We start from the raw sequence: 11,895 nt of genomic DNA on the forward strand, positions 1-11,895 counted from the left end.
TTAATAAGTTAAACCTAGATATAAATATCACATTATAGCCACTCTTTTTTTGTGGAGAAGGATTTGTCTCTTGAATGCTGCCACTCTTGAGACGTTTATTTTCTTTTGAAAACTTCTCCTTTGATTCTTTGTTGGAAATCAAAGAAGAAAATAGGACAAATCGTTGTCCACTTGCTAGCACAAACCCGTGGCATAAAGCTCTCTCCTTGAGAATGATCTGTTGCAATCGTGTGTGCATCATTGGAGGCCAAGCGATTGAGTGGCTGAGATTCTTTCACACCAAAGGTGTTCATGTTTTGTCACCAAAAGGAATTCATTTGATTACGATATCACTTGGAAAGGTACATTCTTTTTCTGATTTTATGTGGTACATAACTTTGCATTAAACAACCAAAGTGATCCAAAGGTAGGATGCATGGTTTTATTTTTATTTCAACCCTTTTTTATTTCGCTACATTGATGCTCTAATCATGCCGTTCCCAGCACATGGGCCTAGTCAGGCCAATAATGACTACAAGTTGGCATCTTTACAATCCAAAATTCCTGGCAGGAATCAAAATGTATGCAAATTGGTGTAATAATAGAGTATATGCAAATTTTAAGAGAAAGAGGAAAGCATACTGCACCTTGACTCTCAAATGTAGAGTTAATCATTATCATTAACTGAGTTAAATCCAAATTGCAGTTTTCTTAATTCAAACATGAAATCCAAGAGCCAAAATAATACAATTTCAACAATAATATTTAGGTAGAGCTTGATGCTTTCAATCATATGATCCAACCTAAGTTGCATTTCTTTTATATTAATCTCATAAATCTTGTCTTTCCCATCCGTAATTCAAATCTCATAAGTTTCATCTCTTCTGGCCATAATTCGAATCTAAAATTTCTAAATTATAATCTTAAATTTTAACAGATGAGATATTCTATCGAAAATAAATCATAATTCACTTTATCCACTCACCAAATCAATTTTCGATTAATTTAAGAACTGTTATATATACAAATTAAAGTCTCACTCCACGCAACAATATATTCAATAAAACAATCAATCAAAAATAAAAAATAAAAATAAAGATTATGGGTACTGCATCTTGGGAAAACTAGGGATTAAGGATAGAAATGCACCAAAGTAAGTCAATCAGAGGTCTGGATACGTAATATTCTGGAGCAGCTATAAATGGAGCAAAAGGCCTGGAATGTCATCAAGATTAGAAGCATAAATGCAGCTAGCTAGCAATGTCAGGAACTGCCAGGAACCATATACATAATGCTAAAAGAAGTTTCTGGCATTAACATCCCATCTGCAATTGTGATACCTGTTAACATCTTCAATCACCTTATCTAAGAACGGGACTTTGGTCAGTCTGATGGATTTACTCATCCCATCCCACAAGTCTGCAGCCTCTTGTCACTCTTTAAATGATTTAAAACTACGCCCCTTTCTCTCAGTAACTTGACATCTTCCATCAAATACTCACTTCTATTAAAAAGTATGCATTCAAACATCCAAATGGGATGTTGGGATTTTAAATCGAAACACATTAGATAAATTTTATTTTAAAAAAATTCAAAATGCATTAGTGTTCTTTCTGCACGTAGACACTGGTCATCATCTTAACGAATTTAACTGATGGCATGATATTTTAAAAAACTATTAAACCATTTAAGAAAATTGAAATAAGTTTTTATTATTTTATTATGTTCAATCAAATCGCTATATTTTTATTTTAAACTAAAGTACTCTCGTGATTAATTATTGATTAATTATTATTAGTTAAAACACCACTTGTCATTTCTTATACCCTTGTAGTGCTAACGTAGATAGTGAAAATGCATGTAGTCATTTCATTATATCATACAAACATGTCATGTCACCATCCATTATGATATATTAGCATGCTACGTAATATAAAATAATAAATGACAATTTGACTTGTAACAATTACTCAACCGATAGTAATAAAGGTCTATTAGACTTAAAATAAAAGTTACAGAACTAGATTGCATGCAAAAACAAAAGTTTATTTGAATTTTTGTGAATAATTTAAGAACTTTTTTAAGTATTGTGCCATAACTGATCTAGCTAAAATACGCTAGAAGTCCCTAATTAACCTTTTTGGACATTTTATTTTGATTCTTAACCTTTTGGTTGTTTCACCTTAATATAATTCAAATCTTTTTAAATTGTTTAATAATATCTTACCACTAATTAAATAACTCCATTAAAATAAATGGATGAAAATTAAGGGTCATTAGTGCATTTACTCTTATAAGTCTAGTTCAATTGAGAAAGTTCCATGTCAAAATACCAAAGTGAAACCATCACAAACCTGATGGTAATTGTCTTTTCCCTTTTGGAAATTTCATGATAGTTAAGCAAATTGTATTTGTACAAAGGCATTTTTAAAAGAGGAAGTAGTAATTGAAAAGGTTAATTACGTATTTGGTATCCGAATTATAATTAAATTGTGAATTCAATATACTTAAAATAAAAACATATGGATTTTGCTAACAAGTACATTTAAAATACTTTTTAATATTAATGTGACGAATTTCAATACATTGATAGAAGATATTACTTAAAATTAAATGAAGAACCAAGCAAAATCATGAATTTAATTGATGTTACAAATTAAAATTAGTCCTAGCAAAAGTGTAGCTAACTGTATTCAAGCAATGATGGAGCAATGTGGTCGATCAGATTTGGGAAGCAAGTTCTGTGTTTATAAGGGCAAGGGATACGATCTTAATTATAAGCTGAGTGAGTTGCTTTTTCAGCTTTAAGCTGGATCTTGTATGATTTAATCTTGCCATTAAACAACAACAAATGTTATCTGGCTCTCTCTTCTATCAATTAAGCTTATATTATTCTGCAATTATGACCCACAGAATATATAGGGAGGTTCCTCAGCAACATAAAGCTGGCAGTAAGGAATTATAATAAAATCCTTGATGATATTTATACTTTCAGAGTTGAGGTGAAAAGAGAAGGAATATATACTGGCAATTATAATAGAGAATAATGACTCCAAGTTGGCATCTTTACAATCCAAAATTCCTGGCAGGAAACAAAATGTGTGCAAAGTGGTATAATAATAGTGTAAATGCAAATGATACACTACTAAGTTTTGGCTAAAGAGAGAGGAAAGCACACAGCTCCTTGACTCTTAAATGTAGAGGTAATCATTTTCATTGACTGAGTTAAATCCAAGTTATTCCATCTCTTTTATCCGAAATTAGAATGTTAGACTTGTAAATTATAATACAAAATTTTAATGGTTGAGATATTTTAATGAAAATAAATCATAATTCACTTTATTCACACACCAAATCAATTTTCAATTAATTAATAACTGTTGTATACAAGTTAAAGTCTCACTCCAGACAACAATATACTCAACAAAACAATCAATCAAAAAAAATAAAAATAAGTATTATGGGTACTGCATCTTGGGCAAACTAAGGATATATATATACGCACCAAAGTAAGTCAATCAGAGGTCTGGGTACCTAATATTCTGAAGCAGCTATAAACGGTGCAAAAGGCCTGGAATGTCATCAAGATTAGTAGCATAATTGCAGCTAGCAATGTCAAAAACTGCCAGGAACCGTATACATAATGCTTAAAGAAGTTTCTGGCTTTAATATTCCATCTGCAATTATGATACCTGTTAACATCTTCAATCGCCTTATCTAAGAACGGGACTTTGGTCAGTCTGATGGACTTACTCATCCCATTCCACAAGTCTGCAGCCTCTTCATCACTCTTTAAATGATTTAAAACTACGCCACTTTCTCTCAGTAACTTGACATCTTCCTCGGTATCGATGATTCCATTCATCAATTCGGTATAGCGAGTGAAAATCAAAGGCCCTGATGCGTTTGATGCTTCATATGCGACCAAGTTCCTCAAGACCACCTCTGTATTAATATCTAAACTGATAGTAGGGAGATATAATGTAACAGTTTTGACATCAAAACTAATGTTTGAAATGCTGCCATTAGTGGGTGAAAAACGGACTCCTGATTTAGAAAGGTCAGCAACGGAGGGAATTGCAATCTCCTCTACCAGGGGTGGCTTGTTGAGGCCAGAACTGGTTTCTGATTTTTCTGCCTCCTTGTCTTGTGAAAAGAGCAGATATTCAATCGGTTGCTTCAGGATTGAAAATCCAGGGAGGTTAGAGAGGATTTTCCAGGGCAATTTAAGAATGACTCTAACAGGTCTGGATAGCAGCACTGCTTTGATGAGACGTAACGGACCTCTCTTTATTTTCGAAAGCAGATTCCAGACCTCACTCAGCAGTTGTTTCAAATAACTTGGATCTGTAGAATCGATGTCACTTTGTTTGTCTTCTGGGGCTTCTTTCTGATCCTCCGCTTCGTTTGTTATGGATGGTTCATCCACCTTCGGCACGATCATGTCGTACAGAAAGTCTAGAACATGAGCACACCTGGAGATATCAATCTTTGGCATGTTCTCCATCATTTTAAAAGGGGAGAGCTCCTGACATAACCCCCTTAACATCGAAAGTAACATATCATCAGCTGTTTCCATTGACGAGTATTGGACTTCTAGCACCTTTTGAAGAATGAACAGAGGAATTTGATTCTCAAGCATCACAATGTCTCTCAGAATTGCATTGTGAGCTGACTTCCTCCCTGTATAATCAACCAAATGTGACATCCTTGAGGAAACTCTTGACAGAGTCTTTCCTTCTTTGAGAGCGTAGATTTGAAGAAACTCAAGCAAGAATGAAGCATCAATGGCCATCATCCAAGCTAACGTTTCACCATTGAAATCCAGATAGCTGTGATAACATGCTCGAATCCGGGGTTCATGCTTTGCCAATTGGTCAACAAGAGTATGAAAATTAGGACTTTGCAGCTGCTTCTGAGTTCTTTTCGCTGCGGCCAATTTGTATCTTTCCATCTCATAAAGCTCCGGACGCCAATAATGGTAAGGACCCAGAGCCACCAATTGAGGGATGTAAGATTCAGGATTACTAGACATTAGTGTTTTGGGAACATTGAAAATGCAAACCGGAACTTCGATATCTCCTTCGACCTCTTCATCCAGGGATCGACGAATGTTGATAACCCATCGACGCTCATCAAAGTTGGATTTGGAAGTGGAGGACGTGGTAGCCTGGAGAGCAGACATGTTTGCTATCTCTGGGGAAAAGCTTTTGGAAGCCTGGCAGTTTAAGTTCTTGGTGTTGGGGTTATGAGAACGAAGCTTTTATGGGAGTATTTAACAGCAGAAACATCATCGCCATTAATGTAAAGTTTGATTCGGTTGCTTTAGCAAGTAGAAAGAAATGAGAAATGCGTTTCTCACGTCAAAATAATGTGTTTCTATGGATGCCATCGGCAAACCTTCGAGCCTCTTCTTTCTCTTATTTTTTGTGTTAATTTATTGAAGCAATCATTGATCAGAGTGCTTGAAAAGTATAGATCTAAGCTTATGTGTGCAAATCATTTTATCCATAAATATAAATTGAAGGTATGGTATCTCAATCAATTGAAAAATGCCTTGTTGGTGACCAATACGATGATTCAACAGTCTTATATGAAATCCCAAGTATACGAGGACATCACTTGTACATGTGAGAATTGAGATATGGAATTCAACACTCCCCATTTTCATTCATTAAACAATGTAACTTATAAGTATTTTTATTGTTTAAATCTCACATGTTCATAGTAAACCTATTTTGATAATCATTGTGTTATCTCGGAAAACACAACCCACAACTGCAGCTGTCGATCTTGATTCACCGATTGCTTATCAATTATAGGCAGTAACATTTCAAATGCATCTTTTTTTTCTTTTCAAATTGAGTTTTTCTCAATCAAAACAACAATTTCAAACTCAGTCTAAAGAGATTATGTTCAAAACAAAAGAGTTAGGAGGGGACTGGAAAGGACGGTATTCCTAAGAAGCCAAAGGAAAAATGGCTTGGAATCTTTCGATCAACTTGGGTTGCACATGGTAAATATAAGTTATTAGTAATACTATATATGGCATGCATGCCAATTGCCAACTCACATTTCAGCTGTTCAGCCAAAAGAAAAAGAACAAAAAAGGTACATTTCAGCTAACTTGTCTCTTTAATGACCCAAAAAAGTAATATCAAATCCTTCTCCTCTAACTTGCCCCCTATCTTTCGTTCAGAAAAATTATATCTTACCTATTTTTCCAAAAAATCCAATTGCTTCCATTACTTTTAAATTTTAATTTACATAATAATTTATTTGAAATAACTCTTCTGTAAAACAAACTTGGGATTGAATTTAAAAGGCTCGTGCTCCAATCCTATCTTGAAGATAAAAATAAAGTTTTCATTTCCATAAATAATAATAATAATAAAATTCTTCAAAAAAAAATTGAATTATTTAAAAAGGTTTAAATAAATTTTTTGTTATATTCGATTAAATTCTTATAATTTTATTTTAAGTCAAATAAGTCATTTTATCTGTTAAAACGTAATTTGTCTTTTCACATCATGCGATATTGACGTGACATGTTATTATAAATAGAAACGTGATATATTGGTGCAATATAATGACATGATCACATATCATTTTTTATTTTTTATTTCAACGTTATATTAATATAAAATAACAAATATTATTTTGATTAATAATAATTAATCAACTGTTAATTAAAAAAATTTATTTAATTCAAAATAAAAATATAGGGATTCGATTAAACGTAATATAAGATTAAACCAAAAACTTTTAAAGCATTACACTTAGAGGCAGAGAGGAGGGGGGCTAATAGGGGCCCTCGCCCCCTTAACAATTTTAAATTTTTTATAACTTATTTTTATTTTTTCTGAAATCTTATAATTTCGTCTTTACAAAACTTTTAAAATTTTTCTAATATATTTTTATTTTTTCAAAATTTTATAATTTTGTCTTTACAATAATTTTTTATTTGATGAGATGTCCACAACAATTAATTAACAATTAATTTTAATAAAATTAAAATAAAACCTATTACAATAGAATTATTCTTAAATTCTTACTCCAAAATTTCACAACTACCATCTCTTATTCTCTTTTCTTTTTACCAAATACTGTAGAAACAAAAAAAAATCATGTTTTACACTTTTTTACTTACCAGCATTCTTTGTGTAGAAAATCTCTAGTCACTAACTCAATTTTTATGTCATAATAATTGATAAGTTTGATTTATTTACTTATTTTATTTTTAATATTTTCAATTTTAAATTTTGAATTAGGATTTATCATCTTAATCCTTTTTTTGTTGAAAGCAACAAAATAAGAATTTGATTAAGCACCAAAAGTTAGTCCTTACTTATTTATTTAGAGATTGCTAAATTGTTTTCCTATGAATTCGTTGTTTTTTTTTTTCTTAACTTTTTCTGAAAATTTAAGTTTTTCATTTTAGATTGCTTCCTCATTGAATTGTTTATTGATATTGTATTTAATTTTTGTAATTAATTTTAGGGAATTGCTTCCTCATTGAATTATTTATTAATAGCCTTTAATATTTTTTAAGCAATTACTTCCCATTGAGATTTTTGTTATTAAATTTGTTAATTTTTGTTATTGTTAAGTTTATCTAGAAATTGATATTATTATCATCATCAAATTAGTAATGATTATACTAATTAATTCTTTTAAGTAAATTATTAAGATTGATTTCTTTAAATAATTTTTAAATTTTATTTATATAATTTTCATATGAACTTTTTTTGTATGAATTGTATTATATTTTTATCAAACACGAAATCCTAATTCTGCCACTAATTATACTAATAATAATTTATTTGAAGAAAAAAAAAGGTTTGGATATTGAAAAAGATGAGCAGGCAACACCCATTGAATAACTCTCCAAAAAGTTTTTAACAGGCGGAGGAAAAAGAAAGGCAGCGAAGGAAAGACAAGAGTTACGCTTGTAAACTAAGAAAGAACGTTACTGGTATTCGGTGGCCTTCAAATTTTACGTTCCAAAGAGCTAAAATGTTCCTAACCAAGGAAAATAAACGAGGAAAACCAAAACAATGGCGCAGTATTTAATAGTCAATGAAGAGCCGATTATACTGACTTTATGCATTCATGCTTTGGTTACAATTACCGCCAATGGAAAGACTAAAACCCTATTCATTTTGCAATAAAAAACAGTGACTACTAACCTATCATTCCCATATAATTAGAGTTGTTGTCAATTACGGTCTCAAGATTTCGCATGAAGAGTGACTAAAGAGTAGTCATACAAGATCATGGATTGAATCAAAAGAGTAGTCATACAAGATTATGGATTGAATCAATAATTCAATTCGGAGCAAAAATTAAAAACTGAAGGTTGACTGCCGCCAACCCACCACCACCTTCAGTCCACCTCTAGTTGTCACGCCGTCCACTTTTCCAATTAGTATAAACCTCAAGCCAAATCTGATATTACACATTTACAATTGATTTTCAGATGTTTTTGCATAGACAAGCTCATATATTAAGGATGAGGGTTGTAAGAGAAAAACCCAGCTAAGGTTATTTCTAGACAAAATCTAGCTACAACCAGTCTGAGCTAATGAAGACCGGACAAGAATTTATTATAACTTAATATGAAAATTCATTAAATGAGTTAAGACTTACATTCTTTTTCAAGATTTTTCATCAATAACCATTACACAATTGTTCAACAAAGGAGGATTGCAACAGAATTTCCACCACACAAACCGCTAGAGAGTTGCTGATTATACAAAAAATGTAAAGCATTTACAGAATGAACCTGCAGATGGATGGGGTTGCCAGAGGAGATCTCAAGAGAGAAGAGGAAGACTTCACACAAGAAAAGCTTCCACGATAAAAGTGCCATTTACATTCTTCTTTCAGACAAGAAAATTGCAGATTCAACTGTGGAGTAATAGTGAGAAAAGCATGTTATTTTACAGAGTATAAAAAGAAGCCCTCAGAAAGGCTATTGTCACATTCATATGCCCTCATACAGGCAGCTGGAAACACAAATGCAAATTTTTTTGAAAGGCACAAATGCAAATTAATATAACATGTTATTTAAAATTGCAAACAGTGTTCAGAAGATATCATACTTATACCTGAAGAACATGACTCAGCGCAAAGAATAAGCCAGTATCTTCTAGTATCCTTCAATTTTTTGGTTGTGCTGTATAGCTTGGAAAACACTGTTGTTTGTGCCAGTGTGTCTTGTATGATGCACCTATGTAAGTCACAATCTCAACAATGAGTTGTTTATGATTACTCAAGTGCAAATATTCTTTTAGAATATTTATACTACTGAAAAAAAATTAAAACAAAAAAGACATAAATATGATTAAGGCAGAGGTAGAAAGGAAAATACCTGAGATGTTTAAATCTCCGTGTATTGAGGAAATTGTTGGAAAAGTAGGTACAATCACACTTATCCTGGTGAGCAGAGTTGAGATGTTGATAAACCAAAAGAGGGTGAAAACTAGAGGGAAGTGCTCGAGACGTCTACATCTTCATGAAAAAGAGGGAAATTTCAGAAAACAAAGCAGAATTACTATGATTTTGGAGATGCAGGACTTGCAGAGCTCCAGATGTTTGTCTGAGCAAGTAGACTAGCAAAAGCGTGAATGCAAGATATTTGATCTGATTAGCACTTACAGATAGGATAGCAGGAGAATGGGGGATAGAGTGATCAAAGAATTATTATAGAGCTAAAAGGAAGAAGGAAAGAGATAGAGAGAAGAGAGACAGTCATTGCAAGGTGATCTAAAGAAGTAAGAACATGCTACCAAATAGAAACTCATGGAACATTTCAAATGCTGGAAACCTATTCCTGGCAGGCTTCAGCCTTTGCGAATCCAACAATTGATAGGAGTTCTTTATACTTCAAGCAGATTTAGAGTTGCCGCTGAAACATGATACTTTCTAGTTTAAAAAGAACTCTCTTTTTCTGAACCATCAACCGTCAGCATTTCTTGTACCAGCTTCATTCCTGCTGTTCTCAGAGCTTAGATGAAAGCATGCAGGCACCATCAGATTCACTTCACCTGGGCATTCAGCGATCCTTTGTCTAGCCAAAAACAAGCTCGCATGCCCTCAAGAGAACATAAGTATAATTTGATACGATAATCCCACATTATTGCCCATCAACTGCTCCACCCTAGCCAACAGCCTCCAGCTAGAAAAACTTGTTATAATTTTTCAACATATCTACAGGCACTTCCCACAGAGCACAATCTAGACTGACAAGCCAACATCCTTCTTTCTGACAACAGAATTTCAGTGGAAACTGCCTCATTTTCAAACTAATTTATAAGCATTGAGCTATCAAGTATCTTCTCCGCCTTGCACCAACTTTGTTCCCAATTCTTCCCTTGGCTTAGATGAAAGGCCCTTTTCTAACATTTCCTCATCATACTTCCTAGCCATATCTAACATGCCCTTTTGAATCAAAGCATCAATCAGAGCATTGTAAGCAAACTCATTTGGACTACTTCCAAGTTCTTCCATCTTCTTCCAGACCATGAAAACCGGTCGAAGAAATCCCCATCTTCCAAACTTCCTCATAAGCATGACATAGGTGTCCATCCTTGGTTGGATCCCATTCATAATCATCAAATCAAACAGCTTAAGAATCTCTCTCGGCTTCTCAAGACACCCAAAGAAACAATGATACGTAATCACATCAGGTGCACAATCCTTCTTTAGCATTTGATCAAGCACCGCGTAAGCTTGCCTCACCCTCCCATTCTCACATAAAAGCTTTATGACCGTATTATAAGTCACAACATTTGGCTCACAACCTAAATCCCTCATCTCCCTAAACAACCCAACACCAAAATCCGCACCTTCTGAAATACCAATAGCACGAATAACTGTATTGTATGCCACAACATCCAACTTCATCCCTTTCTTCTTCATCTCCTTATACAACTTCACCGCCTTCCACGGCTTCCCACTCTTGCACATTATATCCATATAAATAGAATAGGAATGCAAATCTTTTTTAACACCCTTCTTATCCATTTCCTTCCAAAATTCCCTACATTTACTCCACCACCCCATTTTAAACCACCCACGAAGAATCATATTATGAATCTTTGTATCATTCACACTCAAACCAATTTCCTTAATTTTACCAAAAAAACACAATTCTTGCGCCTCAATCACATGCTTATACTCACAAAGTGCATCAACAAGATTACAGAATGAAATTTCATCTTTCAAATTGAACTCTTCTAATCTATCAAAAGTACTTATAGCTTCTTTAACAAGATGAGCAGTAATATAACGCTTAAACATGATGCGAAACGTGGCGTGATCGGGTATCGAACAAGGTTTGTTTTTCATTCTATCAATCAAATCCCACGAAAGATCGAACTCGAAAGACTTACCCAAAATGTCTAACATTTTGTTGAAGGTTTCAGTGGTGTGGGGGAATTGGCATTGGGTTTCGACCCAGTTGAAGAACTCCAACGCACGTTTCCAGTCGTTGGAGTAGCAAGAAAGGGTTTTGCGGACAGTTTGGTGGTCGAAGTTGGGTTGGTCTGGGAGGGGATTTGGGGGTTGAGAGTGGAAATGGGAAGTGGGGTTTAGGAATAAAGAGCGGGAAGTGGAGGAAAAGAGCAGACGAATTGGTGAAAGGAGAGAAAAGGGGGTGAGGCGTTTTGAGGAGATTGAAGAAAGCATTCTTGCGCATGAGTATTCTGCTGAAAAGCTAATTCAGAGCTTTTAGCTGTTGCCGTAAAGTTTGCTCAAATCACCAAAGGAGAGTGAAAGTTTTAGATAAAAATAAATTCATAATATCTCAAAAAACTCTAAAATTATTTTATAAAAAATTAAATAAATATTTATTTTTTATTATATTTAATTAAATTTTTATATTTTTATTTTAAATTAAATAAATTTTTATAA

General features: G+C 33.4%; 2 protein-coding genes across 6 annotated transcripts; both read right to left on the minus strand.

The window, feature by feature from the left end:
- Window positions 1-3,387: 3,387 nt before the first annotated feature.
- On the minus strand, window positions 3,388-5,164 carry LOC18595370 (putative UPF0481 protein At3g02645). The gene has a single exon (XM_018122757.2). It carries the CDS (start codon window positions 5,162-5,164, stop codon window positions 3,494-3,496), a length of 1,671 nt encoding a protein of 556 aa, XP_017978246.2. The 3' UTR covers window positions 3,388-3,493.
- Window positions 5,165-8,581: 3,417 nt separating this feature from the next.
- On the minus strand, window positions 8,582-11,728 carry LOC18595371 (Pentatricopeptide repeat (PPR) superfamily protein). Of its 5 annotated transcripts, none has more exons than XM_088807042.1 (4): window positions 9,809-11,728; window positions 9,353-9,492; window positions 9,090-9,211; window positions 8,582-8,889 (listed from the first exon to the last, which is right to left on the minus strand). In XM_088807042.1, exon 1 carries the CDS (start codon window positions 11,668-11,670, stop codon window positions 10,309-10,311), a length of 1,362 nt encoding a protein of 453 aa, XP_088663168.1. In that variant the 5' UTR covers window positions 11,671-11,728; the 3' UTR covers window positions 8,582-8,889; window positions 9,090-9,211; window positions 9,353-9,492; window positions 9,809-10,308. The 5 variants fall into 5 exon arrangements, with proteins under 5 accessions (XP_088663168.1, XP_088663167.1, XP_088663166.1 ...); XM_088807041.1 differs by having other exon boundaries at window positions 9,771-11,728; XM_088807040.1 differs by having other exon boundaries at window positions 9,640-11,728.
- Window positions 11,729-11,895: the final 167 nt, after the last annotated feature.

Source organism: Theobroma cacao, chromosome 6 (assembly GCF_053813885.1).
Source record: "Theobroma cacao isolate CCN51 chromosome 6, ASM5381388v1, whole genome shotgun sequence".
Taxonomy (NCBI): Eukaryota; Viridiplantae; Streptophyta; class Magnoliopsida; order Malvales; family Malvaceae; genus Theobroma; species Theobroma cacao.

Coding starts and splice junctions, on each gene's coding strand:
- LOC18595370 (XM_018122757.2), bottom strand. CDS start 5,164: ATGTCTGCTCTCCAGGCTACCACGTCCTCCACTTCCAAATCCAACTTT.
- LOC18595371 (XM_088807042.1), bottom strand. CDS start 11,670: ATGCTTTCTTCAATCTCCTCAAAACGCCTCACCCCCTTTTCTCTCCTT.